This window comes from Chiloscyllium plagiosum, unplaced genomic scaffold (genome assembly GCF_037043375.1).
Source record: "Chiloscyllium plagiosum isolate Xiang-an unplaced genomic scaffold, Cpla_swu_hap1 HiC_scaffold_43, whole genome shotgun sequence".
NCBI classification, from domain to species: Eukaryota; Metazoa; Chordata; class Chondrichthyes; order Orectolobiformes; family Hemiscylliidae; genus Chiloscyllium; species Chiloscyllium plagiosum.
Genome location: NW_028270181.1, coordinates 11392865 through 11414432, shown reverse-complemented (window position 1 = coordinate 11414432; position 21568 = coordinate 11392865). Strand labels below are relative to the sequence as shown.

General features: G+C 43.4%; 1 protein-coding gene across 1 annotated transcript in view; it reads left to right on the top strand.

Annotated features, from left to right (window-relative positions):
• zcchc24 (zinc finger, CCHC domain containing 24) overlaps positions 1-21568 on the top strand; it is a 271425-nt gene that overhangs the window by 206065 nt on the left and 43792 nt on the right. Inside the window, exon 3 of the mRNA XM_043679053.2 lies at positions 308-472. Within this exon, the coding sequence (XP_043534988.1) occupies positions 308-472 (165 nt within the window). The remainder of the gene's footprint in view (positions 1-307; positions 473-21568) is intronic.

Here is a 21568-nt window from a genome sequence, read left to right as displayed (position 1 = left end):
TGGGTTCACTATCTGTTTGGATGTCTTTTGAGCTGTTTCATAGTGTTTGATGCAAACTTTGAATGGGTGATACTTTTAAGTCTGACCAACATCTTGTTTATCAATGGCCAGATATTTTGTTCATGTGACGTGTCACAAACAATATTAAAATTCAAACTCAGCATGCATTTTCTTAATCAAGTTCACCCGGTGATTTAAATGGAATAGGTTGGAAAATATTTTGAAAGTCGTTCGCTACCCGGGTTAGAGAGACCTTGGCTGGCACGAGTTGCTGTTTTAACTTATATGTTCTGTGTTTCTTTGCTAGGCACGCCCCAAAGGAGAAGGCCTGACCCCTTACCAGGGCAAGAAACGCTGCTTTGGTGAATACAAGTGCCCTAAGTGTAAGAGGAAATGGATGAGCGGTAACTCATGGGCCAACATGGGCCAGGAATGCATCAAGTGCCACATCAACGTTTACCCCCACAAGCAGGTACTCACCCTAACCTTGACACTGAGCTAATCACACATCACCAGTTACAGCTCCTTGGCCATTAGACAACATAAAGCAACTACTGGGTTCCCTGGCAAACTTCGCTCCCCTCTGAGGGAGCCCTCAACTTGCGTTGAGCTACTGAAGTTCCTTGCCTTACTCGCTTAAATTTCACCCAGTCCAATGGGCCAATTCACAGGAGGGTAGCTTTGAGAAAAGTTACCGATGTGCAAGTTGTTGAACCCCCTCCTCCCTGGACAAAAGTCAAGGAAGGACTTGCATTTATATAGCGTCCATCTCAATCTTGGGATCTCCCAAAGTACTGTAACAGCCTATCAGATATTTGGAGGTGCAGTCACTGCTGCAATGTCGGTAATGTGGTCACCTGTTTAAGCAAAGCAAGCTCCCACAAGCAGCCATGAGATAAATCCCCCATAATCTGTTTTAGTGACATATATCGAGGGATAAAAATTAGCCAGGAAACTGGGAGAAATGCATTGCCATTTTTCAAATAATCAAACCATTGTTTTTTTGTCTAACTGAAGAAATAGATCGTAGTTGATTTGATGTCTCATTTGAAAGATGGCATTTCTGACAGTGCAGCACTCCTTCGGACCTGCAGAGGCTGTCAGTCCAGATAATGTGCACAAGTCTGTACCATGGGGCTTAAACCCAGAACGTTAGGCCAAATGATAGCTACAACTGACAGTTACTGTGGAAGGGAGGGCGTTGGTTAGTTCAATCAGCTGGATGGCTGGTTTGCAATGCAGAATGATGCCAACAGTGTGGGTTCAGTTCCCATACCGGCTGAGGTTGCCATGAAGGACCCTCCTCCTGCCTGAGGCATGGTGACCCTCAGGTTAAACCACCACTAGACATCTCCCTCTAATGGGAGAGCAGCCCTACGGCCTGTTAAGACGATGGAGACTTTACCTTTTTAAAGGTTGTCATGATATGGAGTTGCCGGTGTTGGATTGTGAAATTTCTTCACAATCACCTGATGAAGGAGCGTCGCTCCGAAAGCTAGTGCTTCCAAATAAACCTGTTGGACTATAACCTGGTATTGTGTGATTTTTAACCTTTTTAAAGAGGAAGAATCCAGATAAGGGGGAGAAACTTAAATGAGCAATGTGGATAGATTTTTCTCAGAATGGGAAATTGAAACATTTTGCTGTTAGCATTCTCCAGGTGAATGATTGAATCTTTGCTCGTGTCTCTTCCTCGAATATTTGATTAGATTAGATTACTTACATTAGATTAGATTACTTACAGTGTGGAAACAGGCCCTTCGGCCCGACAAGTCCACACTGACCCGCCGAAGCGCAATCCACCCATACCCCTACATTTACCCCTTTAACCTAACACTACGGGCAATTTAGCATGGCCAATTCACCTGACCCGCACATCTTTGTGACTGTGGGAGGAAACCGGAGCACCCGGAGGAAACCCACGCAGACACGGGGAGAATGTGCAAACTCCACACAGTCAGTCACCTGAGTCGGGAATTGAACCCAGGTCTCTGGCGCTGTGAGGCAGCAGTGCTAACCACTGTGCCACCGTGCCGCCCATTGACCTCAATATTGACCTCAATAAACCAAAGGTTTCCTCATGCAGTCGGAATAGGGGCAATGTGTTTCTCGAGTTAGTCTGGTCTGAGTTGCAGAACAGATTGGCAGAGAGCTGGGGCTAGGTGACTGTGCATCACAGTTGGACAATGTGTAAGGCACAGTTTGATGTCATGGAAGCCACTATTTTTAGCAAAGACAAAGCAAACCCTGTCAAACTAGGGCAACTGGGTTCACCCTCTGATCCTAAAGCTCTATTGACATGAAAACCAAAGAGCAATGAGTCCCTGTCATTTCAGGACAGACTTTTAATCTTCCGAAACTTTTGGGTGATCCATTCAATAAGTGTGAGAGACACCTGGTGGTACAGAAATATATGACAAACTTTTATCTAATTTTGCCCTACACACCACAAACACTATCTTCAAGGAATTCCTTGTTAAGTGTCTGATAATGCGTACCACATGGAAGGAAATTGTGATTCAGGAAAAAGGTCTGGTAGGTTTATGACAAAATTGCTGCTGTAGTCACCCTTATAGTGTCCTCTTGGATATATAGCAGTCTTGACTGTGAAACAATCAACCGTTGAAAAAAGTAACAAAAAACAAATATAGTCATTTTAATCCCCCTATTTGTACATGTTATGGCACAGGTCTGGGGCTTGAACCTAGAACTTCCGTTCCTAAGGTAGGGATACTACTATGCCACAAAAACTTCCAGCAGGCAATTATATAGTGACTTTAGCAACGCGGGAGTGTCCACAGGTATGAGAAAATTTGACACCAAGTCACACAAAGAGATATCAAAGTTAAAAATCACACAACACCAGGTTATAGTCCAACAGGTTTATTTGGAAGCACTAGCTTTCGGAGCGACGCTCCTTCATCAGGTGGTTCATCAGGAGCAGCGCTCCGAAAGCTAGTGCTTCCAAATAAACCTGTTGGACTATAACCTGGTGTTGTGTGAATTTTAACTTTGTACACCCCAGCCCAACACCGGCACCTCCAAATAAAGAGATATCAAAGCAAGTGATCAATGGCTTGATCATGTAGATAGTTTTTAAGGAGCACTGGGAGAAATGCCCTTTTTCAAATAGTGTCAAGCAATCTATCTTTTTACTTACCTGAGAGAGTAGGTGGGATGTTGATTTCACAGTCCATTTCTTTTATTTATTGAAGCTCTGCATGTTGGGACATCAGCCTTTTTTTGGTCAATGCGGTTGACCTTTAACTTGTTTCTGGGTGGCTCAAAAAGAATTGATGTGGTAGAGATGGGGAGCTGAAGCAATCAAGCTGAGGAAACCATACCTCTGTTTGTTGAAGGGATTTTGTTAAAAGGTTTTGATCGCAGACTTTCCCAGAACTGGTGAAAGTTCATGGTTTTTATTTGCTTCCTGGAGAAGTAATAAATAGCCCAGTATTTCCCTTGCAAACTGTGAGGATACAGATAAATGTGTTTCCCTTTGGGTCCCACAATTTCATACTAAAGAAATCAGGATGATGTAAAACATCCCATGGAAACTTCAAAAACAAGGCTCAGGGGAATTCTCCTTGGTGGTCTAGCCAATGTTTTATCACTAGCACAGATGGTACAGTCACTATTTATTGCTGAAAACAAAAATTGAAGAAAATTGTAGCGGGCCAGACAGCATCCATGGAGAGACAGCAAGCTAACATTTTGAATATAGTCATCAGGACAGCATTTATATACTAGTTGGGGGCTGTGTGTGTGATGGAGTGCTGGGGGAGAAAGGGCATAAATGCTGTACCCTCCACACTTCACGTCAGCTCTGATGAAGAATCCTTTAGACTTGAAACATTAGCTTGCTCTCTCTCTATAGATGCTGTCTGAGTCACTGTGATTCCCAGCATTTTTTGTTTCCAGTACAGATTCCAGCATCTGCAGTAATTTGCTCCGACTATCTCATTGCTGTTTGGGAACTTGCTGTCAGCTGTCACATTTCCTTCCATTCAACAATGACTACATTTCAGAAACACGTCATTAATTGTAAAATGCTTTGTGGTGTCTGCCTGGTGTGAATAGTGCTGCAAAAAAACAAGCTTTCTTTTAAAATCTATACTTTTAAGATACATATTGTGAAGGGCAAGCAATGCAAAAGACTTAAAAGATTAACTTTATCTCCCTCATTTGCTTTTGTTTTAATGATTATATCCACAACAATAAGGAAGAAAGAACTTGCATTCATATGGTGCCTTTCACAGCCACAGAATGTCTCAATTAATTTCGCAGCCAATGAAATGTACTTCCATCCTCCCACTTCCTTAAGACCAAAGGGGTAGCTATGGGTACCCACATGGGCCCCAGCTATGCCTGTCTCTTCATCGGGTACATGGAACAGTCCACCTTCCATAACTACACCCTCACCATTCTCCATCTTTTCCTCCACTACTTCGATGACTGTATCAGTGCCACCTCGTGCTCCCAAGAGGAGGTTGAACAATTCGTCAACTTCACAAACACCTTCCACCCTGACCTCAAGTTCAACTGGATCATCTTGTACACCTCCCTCCCCTGGAGCTCTCCGTCTTCATCTCTGGCACCCTTCAACCTCACCCCTCCAACCACAAGAAGGATAGAACCCCCCTGGTCCTCACCTTCCACCCCAGCAACCTCCAGGTGCATCAAATCATTGTCCTCCATTTCTGCCACCTACAGTCAGACCCTACCACCAGAGATATATTTCCCTCCCCACCTCTATCAGCATTCTGCAGATACCATTCCCTCCACGTCTCCCTCATTAGGTCCACATCCCCCCTGCCAACCTACCCTCCACTCCTGGTACCTTCCCTTGCCACCGCAAGAGGTGTAAATCCTGCGCCCATACCTCCCCATTACCTCCATCCAAGGCCACAAAGGATCCTTCCACATCTGACAGAGATTTTCCTGCACAACCAAACACCTCATCTCCTGTGTCAGTTTCTCTCAAAGTGGTCTCCTCTACATCGGGGAGACAGGACACCAACTTACAGAATGTTTCAGGGAACATCTCTGGGATGCATGCACTGAAAAACCCCACTTGGCTGACCACTTCAACTCCCTCTCCCACTCCGCCAAGGACATGCAAGTCCTGGGCCTCATCCACCGCCAAATCCAAACCATATGACGTCTGGAGGAAGAACGCCTCATCTTCCACCATGGGACCCTCCAACCACACATCTTCAACGTCAATTTCACCAGTTTCCTCATCTCCCCTACCCCCCACCACATCCCAGATCCAACCCTCCAACCGGCACCGTCCTCTTGAACTGTCCTACTTGTCCGTCTTCTTTCCCACCTATCCACTCCACTTTCCCCATCAACCTACCACCATCAGCCCCAACTCTATCTACCTATCATCTTACAAACTACCTTCTCCCCCAGCCCCGCCTCCACCCTCCTATTTATATCTCAGCCCTCTTCCTCCCCCACCTCCCCCACCTCCATATTCCTGATGATGGGTTTATGCCCGAGATATTAGTTCTCCTGCTCCTTGGATTCTGCCTGACCGGCTGTGCTTTTCCAGCAGAACACTTTTTACTTTCTGTAACTCCAAATGTGCTTCTTTGTGAAAGGTGGATGAACCTTATCTAATGCAAACTTATTATTGAATTGAACCTCATTCATTTATTGGTGGTATGGTGGTAATGTCACTGGCTGAGTAATTTAGGCATCTTATGTCCTTTAGGGAAGGAAATCTGCCATCCTTACCCAGTCTGGCCTACATGTGACTCCAGACTCTCAGCAATGTGGTTGGCACTGCATGTCCTGTAAAGAGGTTTAGGAAGTCACTCCGTTCAAGAGAAATTAGTGAAGTGCAACAAACACTGACAACTCCTGCACTCCGGAAAGTATTTAAAAAAAAACTTAGTTTGGCTAATGGGGACAGTTGAGAAAAAAAAACTTGCATTTACAGACCGCCTTTCATGTCTACAGCACACCCTGAAGTATTTTACAACTTATGACATAGTCAAGGCTGTAACGTAGGAAGAGATGACCGATGACACCTCCAATTTATGCACAGCAAGTTCCCACAAGCAGCATTGTAATAATAATCAGATAATCTGTTCTAGTGGTATTGATTGAGGGATAAATTTTAGCAAGGAGACCGGGCAGAATTCTCCTGGTCCTTCTTGAAATGCAGTGATGGAATCTTCATTTCCATTTGAGAGAGGGGACATGGTTTCAGTTTGACATCTCACCAATAAATGAATGGAGTTTGATCAAATAATAATTTATATTAAATAGGGTTCATCTAGGTTTTACAAAGAGAGCATCTCCAACAATGCAGCACTCCATTGGTGCTGGACCAGTGTGTCAGTCTTGAGCGTTATGCTCAAGTCCTGTAGCAGGAGTTGAACCCACAACCTTCGACTCAGGCCTGAGTCACAGCTGATAATCATTAATGTCTCTCAGTTAAATAACAAAATATTCAAAACACTCGCCCCTATCCTGCACTGACATGCAGAGTCATACAACCTAGTAAGGAGGCCATTTGGTCCATTGTTCCTGTGCTGGTTCACGTCTGTTCCTATACACAGGCCTCCTGTACCAACATGGTGAATGGTGGAGGTAGTGGATGGATGTGAAAGAAAGAAATTGATGGTGGGAGCCAAGGAAACAAGACTCTTGGGAATAGCAGACTTGCAAACCTTTTCAGTAGCACATTTCATAAAGAAGAGGGAATATAGTGTATAATCTGTGTATGTTCCTATTTCTATCTATGTTTCTCCAGTTGTAGAGTTTTTATAGTAACTGACGTGTTTGTGCTGTTGTGCTCCAGTGCTTTGTGACAATTTTTGAGCACAAAAAACATGTGTCTGCCCAGATCTTTTTGATTTTGCCTCACATTTGGAGGATGAGGAGGGAAAACTTGTAAAAGGAGGCAAAGGATTTCCTGTGTAACAGAAGGTGGGTGAAGGGAGTTTGACATCAGACAAAACTAAAGCATCCTGTTGCAGACTGCCATTGATTGGAGCATAGAGACAGCTCTTCTGTCCTTTCAATTTGACAGGACCATAGTGTGTGTGGCACAGGGGAAGGAGAAATACCCATGAGACAAGTAAATGCTCTTACCTAATGCACAAATCTGGGATCAATTAGTAGCCATGAAAAGAACTTAATGGAAAAGCAATTTGTTAGAATTTAAAATCACTGTTGCTTAGGTGAAAAAGGCTCAGATAAAACACACCATGAATGTTAAAATGAGATTATTCTAATGTCAAGGAGATTCATGTATCAGTTTGCTTATAAATAGTAGAAAAAGATTAGTACAACTTCAGCGCTCTATAAAAGTGTAATTTTTTGTAAGAAAGCATGGGTATCTTCTAATGACAAAGGTGCTTGATGGTTTAATGAGTCTATTCAGCATAGTCCCACTAGTACGATTAGATTTGTCTTTGTATCCTGAAAGACTGATGTTATTCTATATCTGGGCTGCCAGAAGAGTTTTGGCTGTGTCTTATAAAAAAAACAGTGGTTTCCTAATGAAAGATTAACATCAATGATGCAGCCAACTGCTGCTTGTGGTTTTGTGCAATGATATATATAGAACGTATGTAGCACCTTTAACATAGAAAAGTGTGCCCTGATGCATGAAAGGAAGCAAGGGCATGTGATCAAAAATGTGTTCCAACAGGTAGATTTCAAGCTCCAACACAAAGGAGGAGAGAGAGAAGCACAGATCATATTCTAAAAGAATTAAAAATGGTGATCTTGAAATTTAGAGCTGGGGCATGTGTGTAAATGTTTGCTATGCCTTTATACATAGCAAAAAGTCTAAAGACACTTGGGTGCATGAGTAGAGCAGGTGATGGATGAGGGAGATATTAGATAAATAATGGGACTGTTCAGGTTGTATAGGCTGGGTTGTGAAATATATTCAAGGCTGCAATAGCCAGATTTTTAATCAGGAAGGGAATCAAGGGTCATATGGAAAGGCAGGAAAGTGGTGCTGAGGAATATCAGATCTAGAGGTGGTGGAGCAGAGGGTTAGATAGGGTGGACAGTGAGAGCCTTTTTCCTCAGATGGTGAAGGCTAACATGAGGGGACAAAACTTTAAATTGAGGGATGATAGATTTAGGATGGATATCAGGGGTAGTTTCTTACTCAGGGTATTAGGGGCATGGAACGGCCTGCCTGCAACAGTAGTAGATTCGCTGACGTTAAGGGTATTTTAATGGGCTTTGGACATACATATGGATGATAATGGAACGGTGTGCGTTAGATGGGCATCAGATTAATTTCACAGGTCGGCGCAAGATCAAGGGCCAAAGGGCCTGTACTGTGCTGCAACATTATGTGTTCTATGAATAGCCTATTTCTGCCCTTGGACCTTATGGTCAGTGAAGGTTGAGGTATTTGAGAGAGGAAGGTGATGTAGTGAGGCTGAGGTTTTCGTCAGAGAATTTCAGAGTTTACTGGGGTGGAGGTGCTAGCAACTACAGTAGAACAGATGGAAAGATGCTGCAAAGACAAGGAAATGGGAGTTGAAACTGAGAAGAGGAGTTTAAGAAATCTCACAGGGTGGAGTGAGCAAATTTGCTGTCCATATCGGAAATAAACCCACGATGAAGCAAAAATGATGGCAACAAATTCAAGAAAGATAACTGCCATATTATGTTTCATTCTGTCTCTACCATGAGAAAACTTGCAAAATTTGATTGAAACATTAAACAAGTGTAAAGGTGACACTCTTTCTCTTTTTGGATCTGGTAATATCTAATGAGTTAAGTTTAATAAATTAACTCAGTAAAAGCTCTACTAGGAAGCAATGAGATGGTAGAATTTCTCATTCAGTTTGGTAGTGAGAAACATGGGTCAGAAACAACTGTGCTAAACTTAAATTGGAAAGGAATGAGGGCCGAGTTGGCTGGAGTGCACCAGATAAGAAGTTTAGCAGAAAAGACAGTTAAGGAGCAATAGCAAATGTTTAAGGACATCGTTCATGACTCAATGGGGATAAAAGAGTCAGGCAGAGTTAAACCAATAAAATCTCAGTAAGAACCCTTAGGGAAAACAAACTATTTTGACTAGTGCTCCAGGCCATACTGGAACACAATGACAGAAAATTTGATAGAATCATGGGTAGGTCACACACAAAGGAGAACCACAGCAGTTAGAGCAGACAGGGCAGGTCAGTGATGTTGTGAAGGTCAGAGTAAGTTATGATTTTGTGATGAACTGGATATAGAATTTGAAGCTTAATGGAAGATAAAGCAGAATAGACAAGTCATCCCGAGCGTGGGGCTGGGAGGTCTCTGCATGAGGTCTCTGCGTAAGCTCAATGAGATGGATTTGACCTTGCCAATGTTTTGCCCTGGTCGAAGCTCTGACTCTTTCACAAAACAGGACAGTAGGATAAAAGGTGGGGCCACCATATCACTGGACTTTAAGAATGTGTAAAATGTGACAAAGATCCCATTGTAGGAGGCAGCAGGCGAACAATCAAATCTTTATCTTGCGTCACCTGGTATGAACTCAAAAGATCTGTTGACAAGGCACCAGAGTGTTCCATGTGGCACCCAGTCGATTGTAAGTGCTGGATAAACCTCTGTACATAAGAATGAAGCTATTAACAAGAGGTTTTGAAGTAACAACCACTTGCATTTAGATAGCACTGTTAATATGGTAAAATTATCACTCAATACTTGCTAGGACCGTTACCAAAAAAAAGACTCCAAGCCACATGAGGAAACATTAGGATAAATGAGTAAAAAGATGATAAAGAGGTAGAGTTGAGGAGTGGTTTAAAGGATGGAGGAGTAGAAAGATGAAGTTATTTGGGGAGGTGACTCCAGAGTGTGGGTCCTCAGCTTTTGTAGACATGTTTTGCAACGTCCAAGATGCAAGCTTTTGTTTTTGCTACTACTTCACTCTTCAGCTTGCTCGTCTCTTCTAAGGGGCACTCGAACACAGGAACCAGAATAGACCAATCATCGTTTCAATCATCAAGCCTGTTCTGGCCTGCACATAGGCCACAGCTGATTTTTTTTTTAACACCTTTTAACCTGTTATGAATCCTTACTGCTAACTCTCACCAGCAAAGATAGAGAACTTGATAGAGCTCAGAAGATCAGTGGGAAGAATCATACACTTTGGGAGATCAAATGTTAAGGAAAAGTATATAATTAATGGCAGGAGTCTGAATAGAGGGATCTCAGGGTTCAAGTCCACAGCTCCCTGAAAGAGACCACGCAAATAGATAAGGTGACAAAGAAGGCACTTGCCTTTATTGTTTGGGGAGCTGAGAACAAGGGTCAGGATGTCATGTTGCACCTTTATAAGACTTTGGCTAGGCCACACTTAGAGTATTGCATTTAATTTTGGTCACCACATTACAGGAAGGATATGGAGGCTGTGGAGGTGGTGCAGAAGAGGTTTACCAGGATGCTGCCTGGATTAGAGGGTGTGATCTGTAAGGAGATGCTGGAAAAAACTCGGTTGTTTTCTTTGAAGTGGAAGAGTCTGAGGGGTGATTTGAAGTTTATAAAATTATGAGATGCAAAGATAGGGTGACAGTCAACATATTTTTCCCAGAGTTGAGCTGTCTAATACTAGGGGGCATGCATTTAATGCAAGGGAGGAAAGTTCAAAGGAGACATGAGGGGCAAGTGTTTTTACACAGAGAGTGGTAGGAGTGTGGAACGCACTGCCAGGGTAGTGCTGGAGTCAGATATGACAGGGGCATTGAAGGGACTTTAAGATAAAGTCCCTTTGTGGGCGGCACGGTGGCACAGTGGTTAGCACTGCTGCCTAACAGCACCAGAGACCCGGGTTCAATTCCCGCCTCAGGCGACTGACTGTGTGGAGTTTGCACGTTCTCCCCGTGTCGGCGTGGGTTTCCTCCGGGTGCTCCGGTTTCCTCCCACAGTCCAAAGATGTGCAGGGCCAGGTGAATTGGCCATGCTAAATTGCCCATAGTGTTAGGTAAGGGGTAAATGTAGGGGTATGGGTGGGTTGCGCTTCGGCGGGGCGGTGTGGACTTGTTGGGCCGAAGGGCCTGTTTCCACACTGTACTGTAATCTAATAAGCAATAATGCAAGGAATGGAGGGATATAGATCAAAGGCAGGCAGAAGGAATTAGTTTAATTTGGCATCATGTTCAGCACAACATTGTGGGCTGTTCCTGTGCTGTACTGTTCTATGTTCTATGTCTAGGGTCATACACACGGGAGAACCTCAGCAATGGGTGAAGATAGAGCAGGTCAGTGATGTTGTGCAGGTAGGAGTAAGTTGTCTTAGTGATGACTTAGATGTAGAATTAGAAGCTTAATGGAAGATAAAGCAGAAGAAAAAAGCTGTTAAGAGATTTTTGAATGGAACGTTTTAATGTTAATGTTAATCTCTGTCAGCACCCTCTGTGCAGCTGTAACACTGTATGCTGCACTCTGTTCTGTTACCCTGCTGTACTTGTATAGAACGATATTCCTGGAAAAGCACGTAAGGCAACACCTTTCACTGCATCTTGGCAATAAATCAAGCCTAATCAATGAGCAAACCTGCTCCCCAGTGCAGGGTAAGTATGTATTAATCTAATCTTTCGTTGGCCTCCCCAACATCTGGCAATGCTGAGTTTTGCAAGCACCCACACCAACCCCTCCCTCACTCCAAAAAAGAACGGTCCATCTGGAATTGGAGGTGATTCGTTATTAATATAAAGTCAGCAGCCTGTTTCCCTGGGAAATCTGCGAATGTTTCTTGAGACAATAGCGAGAGGGTAGCGGAATTGCTCCTTCCCCTCAGCAGAGAAACAAGGCAACCTTGGTTAGAAACTGCAGCAGTGGATCAGCTGTTCAGTAGTCAGCTCTGTTTACTCTGCATAAACACAAACTGGCCGGGTACATTTAAGTATTCTGCTGTACTTTGAAAATCATCGGTGCAAAACATCCACATTTGGCAGCCACTCCTGGTTTCACAATTCGATGCTTCAGCTGTCACAGGGTGGGAAAAAACCCTCATGACACCACTCACAAGCTGTTCATAGGTTCAAGCACTGAGGGCAGTTAAGAAAAAAAGTACAGAAACAGCTTAGTGACTGACGTGTTCCACAATGTAACCTTTCATTTCAATTTTATTTAGTTTAATTTGGAAAGCGGATCAATTGCAGGTCTCACGCGGCAGCGATATATCCAGGCTCGTGGGACTTTGCTACCCATCTCCCCAGTTCTCGCGCCAGAAATTGCTGATGAGATCTCAGCGCAGTTAGTGGGGAGATGGTGAGGTGGGGTCAGTTGTAAGGTGTTAATTTCCAAAGGCTCTTTCATCCCACCATTGGATTGGAAGCCAGGCTGCTTTGGCAAGGCTAACTCGGTGATACCTTGCAGTCCTTTGTGATCTGCACCTGCAAACATTGGGTACTCTGGAGCGTTAATGAGATGCTATTTTAGTAGACAATAGAAAAAGCTGGACAAAGGAAACAAAAACCCATAATTGTGGTCACATAACAAGGGCCCCAGCAAGTGGGTAAAATGTCTACTTTAGCCACTGAAACAATCTGAATGACATTCATTGGTTGCTTAATAACATCGCTTTTCAGAAAGTCTAATCCTTTCAGGTCTGCACAATGACGAAAAATTGCTGTTGCAATTTTTAAGCTCCCCAGTAATTTTAGTTGTGGCTAAAAGACCACAAGTGCGCACAGATTTTAATCCATGATTGAATGTCAGTCAGATTGTGGATTGTCGGGCTTACTGGTAGCTAAATGATCATTAAAATGGATTTGAAGCAATTGCCAGTCTGCGCTGCTGATGCTGAATTTCACTTTGGAAAGACTCAGGCTGCATTGCGTGACTTTTGCCAAGAGAGAACCCAACAGGATGCATAGCAGACTGGCTCTCATTAATTATTGAGTAATTGAAGTGCAGAGCACCAATGTGATGTAAGGATGTAAGGATTTATAGATCACCTTGGTCTAAGTTTATCATCTGTGCCATCGGGCAGGCCTCTGTCTTTCACAGAGAGAAAAGGTCAAAGATCAATGCTTTAGGTTCAATCTCTTTCTCACCATCTAACAGAATAACAATAGCCCAGCTAGTGTAGTAGCTGTAACATCTTTTTGCTGGAACCTTGTCTCAGCTTGCCGGTTTAATAAGGTAAACTCACCATCGTCCCAGAATGCTGCTCTCTCATTAGACAGAGGGGATTGGTGATGGTTTAATCTGAGGGCCACCACACCTCAGGTGAGGGGAGAGGTTGAAAAGGAAAGTCCGTCATGGTTACCTCAGCTGGTCCAGAAATTGAACCAACGCTGTTTGCATCACACTGCATCGCAAACCAGCCATCCAACCAACTGATCCCAACTGTTTAATAGGGACTTGTTAATGCAGTAATACTCTAAATCTATCATTCCTGGCTCTCCGGTCTATCTCCCATCTCCTCATCCATCACACTGGTGCCAACTGGAAGACCATGCTTTAAGCTTCACAACTCCCTGACTTCTAAACTTCTTCAAACACATTTGGAGCACTTCATTATGGATTTATTGAAAAGTACAACAAACCCATGTCAGTCTGTGTAAAGAATGGTCAAGTTATCATTTCGGCAAGGACCCATTATCAGAGCTGGAAGGTGTTAAGGGTAAACAGAAATTAAAAGGGAATGGGTTAAGTAATTACCACATGCATATCATACCATACACAAACACACCTGCCTGCATACAGTTGTCTGCCAAGGGTGTAGACTACACTGTTGGATGATGTTACCACAGAGTGATGGGTTTACCTTGCTTCTTACAATCCCCCCATTCTTGGAACATCAGGCCCAATTATCCCATACTGCCACTCCACCCTTGAAGAGAGAGAAATGTGAGCTAGTTGATGTATTAGGAGAAAGTGAGGATTGCAGATGATGAAAATCAGAGATGGGAGTGTGGTGCTGGAAAAGCACAGCAGGTCAGGCAGCATCCTGAAGAAGGGCCTGTGCCCGAAACGTCGAATCTCCTGTTCCCTGGATGCTGCCTGACCTGCTGTGCTGTTCCAGCAATAAAGTTTCAACTTTATGGTACTGGCTGCTCATGGTATGATATGTTTCACACTGTGAAAGCCAAACTACTTTTGGCAAACAATTTGCTGAACACTGGATCCAAGCAGAAGTTCAAGTTGAAGACTGCAGCTCTCCACTTCGATTCTCTGTCCCATTCCCCTTCTGAGCTCCATGGCTTGGCTCTGATACAATATAACTGAATGGAAACTGAAGGAACTGAAGAATCAGAGATGGGAGTGTGGTGCTGGAAAAGCACAGCAGGTCAGGCAGCATCCTGAAGAAGGGCCTGTGCCCGAAACGTCGAATCTCCTGTTCCCTGGATGCTGCCTGACCTGCTGTGCTGTTCCAGCAATAAAGTTTCAACTTTGATCTCCAGCATCTGCAGACTCACTTTCTCCAGCCAGTACCATAAACCCAACCAAGCTGAAGGGCCTGCAGGTCTTGGGGAAGGGGCGATTAGGAGCAGGGCAAGTATGGAGAGGGTGGGAAGGAGAGGGGTTGGGGGAAGCAGGGATGTGTTTGGGGAGCTTGGTGGTGGGAAGTGTTCCAGACGGACTGGGGAGACTGAAGGCTGGTATGAAGGATGGCAACCTGTCAGCCAAAACAAATAGTCACAGAAGCAAAGGCGGCAGATTAACAGCTCAGCACTTTAGGAATTTATTGATTTGTAAATACAAGTTGCTCCTTGCTCATATTGGATGGCTTTTTTCTCGGTTGTGAAGCTGATCTGTTGGGTTTTTTTTTTCAAACAATGTGTGGGGTGTTTATCAGCAGTCTGCAGGTGCTGATCAGTGTAATGGCCACCTACCTGTTGCCAAATAAAACAAACTCCCACTGCACCAAGAAGGATTTTGTTTTCCTGGACCTAAAATGCTCATTCCCCACTTAGCAAAAACCTTGAATAATGTGAATTTATCTTGGACCCCTTCCTATGGAAAGATCATTGCCGTAAGGTGAACATCCAGGAAACTGGAAATTTGGCAAATCTTCTCCCCGATCCCAAAGATAATTGATGGAAGGCAGCATTAACATAACAAGTCTCATTATTCGGTGGTGAGCAGATGTATTCCACAGAAAGTATTTCTGTTCCTCAGTTGTGCTCTGGCCACTGTGGTCCAAGGTGTAAATAAATAATTCTCTGCATGGGGGATGATTTCCTCTTAACACTACAGGCAACACCAGGGTAAATACACTCACAAAGAACTTTCAACTCAGTCCACAACTTGGTGTAAAAGAAGCAAGGTTGATTTGAGAAAGAGCTTTGTCACGCACTGAGTATTTAGGTATAGAATGCACTGCCCGGAAGCAGTTCAGTTGAGGCACTCAACAGGACATTGGACGGTAATTTGGATGGAAATAATGGGCAAGGGTGTCAAAGAGTCAAAGAGATGTCAGCACAGAAAGAGACCCTTTGGTCCAACTCATCCATGCCAACCAGATATCCTAAATTAATCCAGTCCCATTTGCCAACATTTGGCCTGGATCCCTCTAAACCCTTCCTATTCATATACGCATCCGGATGCCATTTTAAATGTTGTAATTGTACCAGCCTCCACCACTTCCTCAGGCAGCTCATACCATGCACGTCCCACCCTCTGCATGAAAAAGTTACCCCTCTGGTCCCTTTTCAATCTTTCCCCTCTCACTTTAAAACAATGCTCTCTAGTTTTGGAGTCCCCTACCCTAGGGAACAGACCTTGGCTATTCATCCTATCCATGCGCCTCGTGATTTTATAAACCTGTATAGATGTGAGGGAGAAGCAGGAGATTGGCTTAGTATGACGCTCCTTTGAAGAGCCAGTGTAGGTATGATGGGCCAAACAGCCTCCTTTATTGGAGTTAACAACGCTCTGATTTCAGAAGGACTGTTCAACTTGGTACAAAACTGTGTTTCGCAGAAGCAGACCTTTTGCCTCAGCTTTCAATTGTTACAGTGTTACGTAGTGTTCTTTACACTGAGAAACAGAAGCGCTTGGAGTGAAAGTCTTGTCAACATTAAACATTCCTGGGAGAAAATGAGGACTGCAGATGCTGGACATCAGAGTCAAAACATGTGGTGCTGGAAAAGCACAGCCAGTCAGGCAGCATCCGAGGAGCAGGAGAGTCGACGTTTCGAGCACAAGCCCTTCATCAATTCCTGATGAACATATACTCGAAATGTTGACTTTCCTGCTCCTCAGATGCTGCCTGACTGGCTGTGCTTTTCCAGTACCACACTTTTTGACATTAAACATTCCTGGGTCACGTATGCTGCAGCTGTCCTGATAATAGGCTTTTAATGACACGATCAATATGAGCTGCTTATTTTCCCCAAACATTGTCTGAAATGCAAATGTAACTTTAAGAACAAGGCAAAACTAAATTGGATTTCAAACAAATTGAAACAAAATAGTATTAAACCCAGAACTCGGGAATAAAAGGAGAAAGTCATGTCCTCCTCATTTCACATTTTATATCCTTCTCATTTCACATTTTATATCCTTCTGAGTTTTCTTGCACTCCCCCTCTTAAGTGTCATGAACCTTTTTTTTTTATTAATTTCCCTACAGTGTGGAAATGGGCCCTTCGGCCCAACCAGTCCACACCAACCCTCCGAAGAGTAACCCGTCCAGACCCATTTTCCTCTGACTCATGCAGCTAACACTACGGGCAATTTAGCATGGCCAATTTACCTGACCTGCACATTTTTGGACTGTGGGAGGAAACCGGAGCACCCGGAGGAAACCCACGCGGGCACAGGTAAAATGTGCAAACTCCACACAGACAGTCGCCTGAGGCTGGAATCGAACCCGGGATGCTGGTGCTGTGAGGCAGCACTGCTAACCACTGAGCCACCGTGCTGCCCCAATTCTCAAATTGTTTTATAATGTTGCGTCAGCTTTTATCTTACATATTCATACAGCATGGAAATAGACCCTTTGGTCCAACCAGTCCATATGGACCATAATCCCAAACTAAATTTGTCCCATCTGCCTGTACTTGGCTCATTTCCTTCCAAGCATTTTGTATTCATGCACTTACCCAAATGTCTTTTAAATGTTGCAACTGTGCCCACATCCACCACCTCCTCTGGAAGATCACTCCACACATGAACCACTCTCTGTAAAAAAAAAAAAATTGCTATTCATGTCCTTTTTAAAACTTTGTCTCACCTTAAAAATATGTCCCCTAGTCTTGAAATCCCCTACCCTAGGAAAAAGACACCTTATCTACATCCCTCATGATTTTATAAACCTCTATAAGGTCATCCCTGAACCTCTGCCACTGCAGTGAAAAAACTTCCAGCCGATCCAGCCTCACCTTATATCTCACACCCTCCAATCCCAGGCAACCTCCTGGTAAATCTTTTCTGAACCCTCCCCAGCTTAATGATATCCTTCCTGTAATGTTCTTCTTCCATTAATTTCTATATAAACTTGTTTAATTAATAAATGTATAACAATTGTCTACCTCACATCTCCCTTTTCCAGCCATCTCCCTAATTTGGATTTTTCTGCAGTTTTCTGTCACTTTTCAGATTCTCTGAATAGGCACAGTGTGGAAACATGTCTTTTGGCCCATCAGATCCACACCAGCCCTCCGAAGGGCATCCCACCCAGACCCGCCCACCCTACCATATCCTTATAACCCTGCATTTCCCATGGCTAAACCACCCAGTTTGCACATCCCTGGGCACAGTGGGCAATTTAGCATGGCCAATCCACCCTTAACCTGCACATGTTTGGATTATGGGAGGAAACCAGAGTACCTGGAGGAAACCCATGCAGACACAGGGAGAATGTGCAATATCCACACAGACTGTTGCCCGAGGTGGGAATCGAATCCGGGTCCCTGGCACTGTGAGGTAGCGGTGCTAACCACTGAGTCACCGTGCTATCTTCATAGGTGTTGCCATATGTTTGGCTGTAAAAATGATCAACTTGTTTACACGTATAATTCACAGGGTATTGCATTATGCTATTTGAGGCACTATAGGGTTAATCTCATCTGGAAAGCTGTGTATCTTTTAAGGATATTGCTGCTGCTCAAGAGGAAACAGAAGTGTATGTAGGAGACAGCTCTGGATGGTCCAATTGAATTAGCCCTATCACAGCATTATAGAGTTAAATTCCAGACAATCGGCACTAAAGGAATCCAAAAAAAAATCATTCAGTCTTTGGTTCATTTTATTTTGTTCGGTTTTTCTTTATTATTTTACATTGGCGTTACTGGAAGGCCAGATGTTTTTGCCCTACTCTAATTGCCCTCGAATTCAGTGGGTTGCTGGGCCAATTCAGAGGGCACCTAAGAGTCGACCACATTTCTGTGGGGCTGGAGTCACATGCAAGGATGGCAGATTTCCTTCGTCAAAGGACATGAGTGAACCTAGTGAGTTTGCACAATAATCGACGATTGCTGTCATGGTTACCATCACTGAAACTAGTCTAATATTTCAGATTTTGTAACTGACTTCAAATTTCACCAGCTGCTATTGTGGGATTTGAAACCCATGTCCCAAAGCGTTACCTGGGGCCTCTGGATTACTACACCAGCTGGAGAAGCTTAATAAATTAAGGCACGAAGAAGTCAATACTGGGGTTTCAATGCAGCAAAAGGTCATGTAACCCCGATCTCAGGCCACACTGAATGATCGTTGTATTGTGCAGCTATTACACAAGTCAGGAATTCTAATGACTGGGATCCAAACAGCAAGACATTTAGAAAGTCGGCCAAGCTGACAGTAAACAGGCCTCCTCATCTCAAAACTGCAGCCACAGATAAGGTCGTTTATATTGGAGTCTTAGAAACTTGCAGAGGAACAAATTGAGGCATAATAAAAACAGATATTGTCATAAAATTCTGATGGTGTATTAAATATGTAGAGTTGGCCCACCTTGCAACAAGGCATACATGTTATATAATGTATGAATTAGGAGCAGCAGGACATCATTTGACCCTTCAAGCCTTCACTGAGATCATACCAGTCACCAATTTTAATGAACAGGCTACTTGTTTTGAATGCCTTAGTGACCTCCCTCTAAGCCGTCCAGGTCTGACGGGAAGAAATTCTTCATGCCACTGTACAGATTTGAAGTGGAGCAAATCCTGTGTCTGGTTGAGTGCAGATAAGCAGAACGTAATCGAGCAGCTTCTCACAGAAACACTGGGAGCTGGCTCAGTCTGGGAAATGGAACAATGCTGCAACAGGATGAATGCTGTCCTGGGGTTAAAAAAACAATTTTTTTTAAGGAACAGGAGAAAGCTACTTCCTTTCAGCTTCACCCTTTATTCCAAACTTCTGGAATTTTGAAAAGCAGTATCCCTTGATGTGCAGATGCTTCCCTTTGGTGAATAGTTGCCTGAAGCAGTTTAGTCAACTCCAGTTTTATAATCTTGCAAACGTCAGCTGGAACATTCTGAAAGCCTCCTCTCTCACAGAAACAAGGCGGACTCTCTTAGCCTTCCCCCATGACTTCAACTGGTCACACCTAAAGCTAGCTCCCACATCATCCTAAGGGCAGTGATGTAAACTTTTCAAGACTGGATTAACCATGGATTACCTAGACAGCAATAAAAACATTTCTTTGAGAATTAAACCCCAGTATACACATGTACCAAAACATGTCATTATTTCCAAATCCAAATTCTAAAATAAAGGACATTAACATGTAAAAATCTCACACTTCGCATCACAGTAACATGTTGTGTACTCTACATCCCTTTATCCTCTATAAGCAATTTAAACAGCTTAATGCTATCAATATTCTGTCAGGCAGAAGATACATAAGTTTGAACTCCAGCATCGACAGATTCAAGACCAGCTTCTTCCTTGTTGTTTTTAGACTGATGAATAGACACTCTAACTTAAAATAATGTTGATTTTGTTTTGTGATTCTCCTGTGCAGTGTAACCTGTATGCCTCATACTGTCCAAGTTTTATTTTTCATCCTATCATCAGTATGTCCTTGCTTACTATGCTTACTTGCTTACTATGCTTACTATGCTTTACTGCTCGCAAACAAAAGCTTTTCATTGTACTTAGGCACACATGACAATAAATCAAGTCAATCAATCCATATGTCGCAAATCCAGATTGCTGTTCTCTTCCTCAGTTCTGACGTGCTTTACTCAAACACAATCACTCTGCTTTGAGCAAACAGATAATGCCCCACAAAACATGCTCTGAGAGTCAGATTTTCCTCATCCATCAGCTCATGCGCTTGGATTGTGAGTGGAGAATGGTCAGTAAGACACCGGCTGCTAGTCTCAACATTAACTTACGACATTTGAGAAAAGTGAAACAAGTAAGGTAAATTTGATACAGGAAGGTAAGTAACACGAAGGAATTACTGTATGAACAAATAGAAAAGAGAAACATGAGAGGAAAATTAAAAATGTAAAATGTTATTTGGCAAGGCATGTTCAATTCAAGAAGTCTGTCTTTTTTTGGCCAAAGTTAAAATTCACACAACGCCAGTTTCTAGTCCAACAGGTTTATTTGGAAGTACTAGCTTTCAGAGCACTGCTCCTTCATCAGGTTGCTCTTTGGCCATACGTTTTTGGGCTTTTACTATTTAATAAAGGGGGAACACATTTAACACGGCAATATTTTCTCAGCATTAGAGTTGGATCAGATGCACTTTAACTGTACACATTTACATCTGTAACACCATTTGTGAATGATCCAGTGTAAGTAAGTGAGAAGTTGGTGATTGTTAGTAAACCCCTTCAGTGTATCCAGGTTTGTGTTTGGTACATATCCTAGCTAAAGGTTACAGCTACCTTTTCCGAATTAGCCAGGTGGTTGTTGCAGTGCTTTTTGGCAAGTGACCTGGGCCAATTACTTAAGGTTCTAATTTGTTTTATGGGACTATTGGAATGATTGATGCATGTCACATACTCCTGCGAGCACTGCATTCAGAGAGACTTTCCGGCAGTAACCGACTGGAGGCATTCTTACTGCTTTCCTTCCCAAGCACTCCTGATAATTTCATGCAGCGTAACCATTGAACTCCTGCACAACAATAGTCATGTCTGTGCATCTGGGAAGATGGCGCATAACTGCCAAAGAAGCAGCAACCTGAGCTTTCCCCATTGCAAGTGCATGGTGCAGCAGTGGCTCTCTCCACACCATGGGTCATGGGACACAGTGTAACATGAGGATGGCTGTCTCCAGTAACTGCTGTGTTGCATTTACTGCAACATGGAGACCCAAAAACGCAGCTGATTGTGAAACGTAAACATACGTAGCAGACACGATGGGCTGAATGGTCTGCTTTTCCTCCTCTTTTTTTTTTGTTATAATCACTCGTGAGATGTGGAAGTCACTGGCTGGGCCAGAATTTAATGCCCTTCCATAGTTGCCCTGAAAAAGCTGGTGGTGAGCTGCCTACTTGAACCACTGCGGACCATGTGCTATAGGTAGACCAGCAATGCCCTTAGGGAGGGAATTACAGGATTTTAACCCAACGACAGTGAACAAACTGTGATATATTTCCAAGTCAGGATGGTGAGTGGCTTGGAGGGGAACTTGCAAGTGGTATCTGCTGCCCTTTTCCTTCTAGATGGAAG